This window comes from Falco biarmicus, chromosome 10 (genome assembly GCF_023638135.1).
Source record: "Falco biarmicus isolate bFalBia1 chromosome 10, bFalBia1.pri, whole genome shotgun sequence".
NCBI lineage: Eukaryota > Metazoa > Chordata > Aves > Falconiformes > Falconidae > Falco > Falco biarmicus.
In genome coordinates this window covers 16,522,996-16,527,507 of record NC_079297.1, presented here as the reverse complement: position 1 = coordinate 16,527,507, position 4,512 = coordinate 16,522,996, and the positions used below count along the sequence as shown (strand labels likewise).

The 4,512-nt window shown below is 66.9% G+C and overlaps 1 protein-coding gene across 1 annotated transcript; it reads left to right on the top strand.

Annotated features, from left to right (window-relative positions):
* Nucleotides 1–1,122: 1,122 nt before the first annotated feature.
* Nucleotides 1,123–3,582, top strand: LOC130156526 (WAP four-disulfide core domain protein 2-like). Its single transcript, XM_056355085.1, has 5 exons — nucleotides 1,123–1,280; nucleotides 1,493–1,633; nucleotides 1,968–2,108; nucleotides 2,195–2,599; nucleotides 3,462–3,582. The coding sequence occupies exons 1-5, from the start codon at nucleotides 1,190–1,192 to the stop codon at nucleotides 3,476–3,478; spliced, it is 795 nt and encodes a 264-aa protein (XP_056211060.1). The 5' UTR covers nucleotides 1,123–1,189; the 3' UTR covers nucleotides 3,479–3,582.
* The last annotated feature ends 930 nt before the right edge of the window (nucleotides 3,583–4,512 follow it).

Here is a 4,512-nt window from a genome sequence, read left to right as displayed (position 1 = left end):
GCTGCAGAGAAAGGCCTAGGCCAGGGTCTGGGTGTATGGGGTAGGGCGAGGGGGGAGATGCTCCTCCGGGGGGGTTGTTGTGAGACCAGCCCAGCTGGGAGCAGGTGTGTTTGTGCTGAGGCAGACGTGACCTCTGCGGTCTCATACGGGGTTTTACAGCTCAACAATCGTTATTTCCCCACTTGGAAATTCTTGTTTGCGTCATCCCTGCTCCAAGTGGCCAAATGCACTTGTTGCTACAGAAACTCTTAGTCTGAAACAAAGGGAACCATTAGGAAGATAACCGGGGGCTGTGAAAGCAGTCCGTCACAGTTTATGTACCCAGGGGTCCCTCAGAGTGGCACCTTTGCCCCGACACCGCACATGCCACAGTACCGTGGTGGTGATGCAGGAAGTCATCAGCCTCTGCCGAGCCGCGCCTGGTTGCTTTGGTTGGTGCTGGCGGCTCCTCGGTCTGTAAGGCTTTGGCCTCGCACCTTTTCTTACCCAGCTGCTGCGTGCCTGCCCTGTGTTACGGTGCATACCTGTGTGCCATTAATGACAGTGTGTTCAAGTCCTGCCAGCACAGAGCAGCATGAAGCCTGGCGTGTCCTCCTGCTACTGTCCCCTGGCCCGTGTTTTGTACCTCCAAACCCCCAGCTCCCTCCCTGCCTGCAGCCCCCTCCCTGCCCGCTGCCTGCTTCCTGCCTGCAACCCACTCCCTGCCCACAGCCCCTTTCCCTCCCTTGCCCACAGCCCCCTCCCTGCCTGCTGCCCGCTCCCTGCCCACAGCCCCCTCCCTGCCTGCTGCCTGCTCCCTGCCCGTAGCCCCTTTCCTTCCTTGCCCACTGCCCACTCCCTGCCCGCTCCCTGCCAGCTGCCCGCTGCCCGCTCCGAGCCGTGCTGCGCTGGGGCTGAGGCTGGGGCTGGGGCTGCGCGGCCCCCCTGTGCTCCCACCCGCCGTGTCTCGCCGCCCCGTGGCCTCCGAGGGCAGCGGGCCCGATCCCGGCGCGGCATTCCGGGGGGCGGCCGGCAGAGGAGGCTGTTGCTCCGCCGGAGCGGGCCGGGCCGGGGAGCGGGGCCGGGCTCCGGGAGCCCCGGGCCCGTGTCCGGGGGCGGGGACCGTCGCGGGGCGCTCTGCCGGGCCGGGGCCGGGGCCGGGGCTCCCGGGCCGTACTTAAGCGGCGGCGAGCGGCGCGGGGGCAGCGCCATGAAGTCGGGGCTGCTCCTGCTACTGCTGCTGCTGCCGCCCCCGGGCCCGCCCGGCCACTGCCGGCTGGCCTCGGGGCACAGCCTGCCAGGTGAGCCCCGGCCCCCCGGCCGGGGTGCGCTGGGTGGGCCACCTGCCGCAGAGCCCACGGCCGAGCGGGCCTCCGGGGGGGTCGGGGAGGTGTCCCCCCGCGTCCCGCCTCTCCCGCCGGCACCGAGCCGTGCAAGGGGAGGGGAGTGGGGGGGCGCTGCCCAGGCTGGGGGGCTCTGCCTGCGTCCCGTAACCCCCTGCCCGCCCTCCCAGGGAAGTACGGCGAGTGCCCCCCACCCAGCGGGACCCCCCTGAAGTCCTGCGACAGCTTCTGCTCCTCGGATGGCGACTGCCCGGGCAGCGAGCGCTGCTGCAGCACCGGCTGCGGGCGGGAGTGCCGGCTGCCCGCTGGAGGTGAGGGGGTATCCATTCCCCAGCAGCCCCCGACCAGCCCGTGCTCTGCCTTCGGGGGGGGGGGGGCGGGCTGCAGCCCTGCCAGACCCGCGCCCCGCCTGGCCTGGCCTGGTGGCCTGGCCGGGCTCATGCGAGAGCCACTGCCTGGGCGCTGCGTCCCGCGCAGGGGCCGGCGGGGGTGGCTGCTCCCCCGGCTCCCACCCCCCTGGCGAAGGGCGGCAGGGGTGCCCGTCGCTCCCTGCCGGCAAGACCCGGAGGCGGGCACCCCGCGGCTGGCTGGGCGGTGGGAGTAGGCAGGGGCTGGTGGGGTCCTGACCCTACTGGCAACCCCCAGCCAAGAGGGGCTCCTGCCCGCGGCCCAAGCCCGGCCTGGTGACCATCTGCCTGGTGGAGTGTGCCAGCGACAGCGAGTGCAGAGGCAGCGGGAAGTGCTGCAGCATGGGCTGCCATGTCCGCTGCACGCAGCCGGTGCCAGGTAAGGGCAGCTGGGGGGCTTGGCGGGAGGGGGGGCCACAGCCAGGACAGACCCCATGCGTGAGCCGGTGTCCTTTCCACCCACAGCCAAACCGGGCGTCTGCCCCAAGAGGAGGGTGCTGCACACCTTCGCCCCCTGCAACAGCTCCTGCAGTGACGACACCGATTGTCCCCACCGTGAGAAGTGCTGCTTCACTGGCTGCGGCCGCGGCTGCCTTCCTCCGGACAAACGTATCACAGCCCGGCACCTGCCCGCTGGCTGGGACCACCTCCTGGGTCCTGCTGCCTCCAAAGGCCCTGTGTCCTCAGGTGACATCTGTCATCTCCCGCCTGTGCGTGGCCCATGCAGGGGACTCTTCCATCACTATGCCTACAACCCTGCCACAGGGACCTGCCAGCCATTCATCTACAGTGGCTGTGGGGGGAATGCCAACAACTTCAGGACAGTGGAGGAGTGCCAGCAAGTCTGCCAGCAAGTCTGCCAGCAACTGGGTGAGAGTAGGGGCTGGACTGGGCCATACTGGGCTGCCCCTGCCTGGGCAGAGGTGGGGGCTGGGCATGGGGTGGGAGCACAGAGCTGCACTGCTTGCAGCCAGGCAGCCGGACCTAGAGGGTCTGCTGGCCTCGCCACGGAGCGAGGGCAGCCTTGCCACAGCAGGGAAAGCAGCAGCATCCCCCATCACCCCAGCACACCGTATCCCTGGGCCCCAGTGCGCAGCCTGGGGTCTCCAGGTGTTTATGCTTGGTGGTTTCAAGCAGCTCACAGCTCTGTCCTGGGAGCTGGCGTCATCTTTGGTCAGCCAGGCAATAATGTTAGTAATCATAATTTTGCAGCCTGATTATCAAAGTAGGAAACCTGACCACCAAGGTGCTCAGCCTGCACGGGTTGGGAGAAAAGCCTGCTCTTGCAGTTTGCCTTCCCACACCACTGCTGAATGCATTTGGCACAGGGTGGGCATTTGGGAGAGCTGGCAGAGCCACGGTGGCCTGGGCAGGGGGGTGGTGCTGTGAGGGCACTTGTCTGATTGTGACATTGTTCCTGAGTGTTACCACTGGTGGTTGAGGCTGTTGGTGGTTTAACAGCCACTGTGGCTGCTTGGTTTCCCTGGCACGGTGGTTGTGTCTGCGCAACACTGGAACCACAAGAGCTGCTCCTGGCAGTGCCATGTCCCTGGGGGTGTGGGCCAGGGGCCAGCCTGTGCCTGGGGCTGGGGGGCAGATGCTGAGGGGTGAATGCACCAGGAGTGAGTGCAGCAGCAGGTCTAGGGCCAGCTGTGCTCCCCAGTACCAGCACCCTAGTGTCCCCCCTACCCTGCCTGCAACTCCCGCCTCACTGTCCCCTTTTGTCACCCAGGGAGAGCCAAAGAGTGACACCACGGAGGAGAAAGCAGTGGGGCTGGCAGCCCTGGGGGCCAGGGTCTGGAGTGCCACTCTGCTCCATACAATAAAGCTGCCAGGATGCCTGGCTTGCAGCAGCCCAGTCTCCACTGTCTCACCTGACCCACAGCTCCACATGCTCCCCAGTGCCTTCCTGCTTCCCTTCCCAGCCATGTCTACCTGTGCTGGTGCTGTAAGCCCAAACCCTGGCCTCAGCCTGGCCCCCACAGCAGGCAGCTGGGGCAGTGACCCTAGTACCTCGTGTGGCTGGATGGAGCTGGGCAGTGCTGGCTCTGGTGTGAAACATCCCTCCTGGACATGGCCCCTTCCCGGGCCCTCAGTGGCCCCGCAGGGACAGCCCCCCCCCACCACTGCCCTGGCCAAGCACCTCCAGCTACTCAATGCCTGAGGAGAGCACGGCCAGGGGAGGCAGGTCACGCTGCGGTGCCGGGTGTGGGACAGGCCATGGGTACCTGTCCCCATGCCAGCCTGCTGCCAGCTGGGCTCTGGGCTGGGGACGAGGCCTCATGTCCTTCCCTGCTCATCCTGCAGTGCTGGCTGGTCCCAGTGCCTGTCCTGGGAGCTGCCATGTTCCTGCTGCTGCCTGGAGCTTGGCATGGGTGCAGGGTGCAGCCAGGGCTGGGGGAGACGCAGAAGCAGCTCCCATGGGGGTGGCACCATCCCTGCTGGGCACCACCACCTGCAAGCCAGGAACCTGCAGGTCTTCCCCAGAAACACCTCCTGTCAGCACTCACATTGTATTAATTTGCTAATTAACGAGAGCCCAGAGAGGGGAGGGGTCTGTGCCTGAGTGGGCTGCCTGCAGATGCTGGGGATGTTCCTGGGAAGGCTGGTAAGAGCACAGAGCACCTGGTGTGCCTCAGGACAGTAGCACCTCCACGGCCATCCCACAGTGGTGACACCCAGGCCTCTGCCTGCTGCACTGGGGAGCCTTGGGCTGGGCTCAGGGGTGGGCAAAGCAGGGGGGTGCACTGGGCCTGAGCTTGGCACTGCCTCCAGGCACGGGG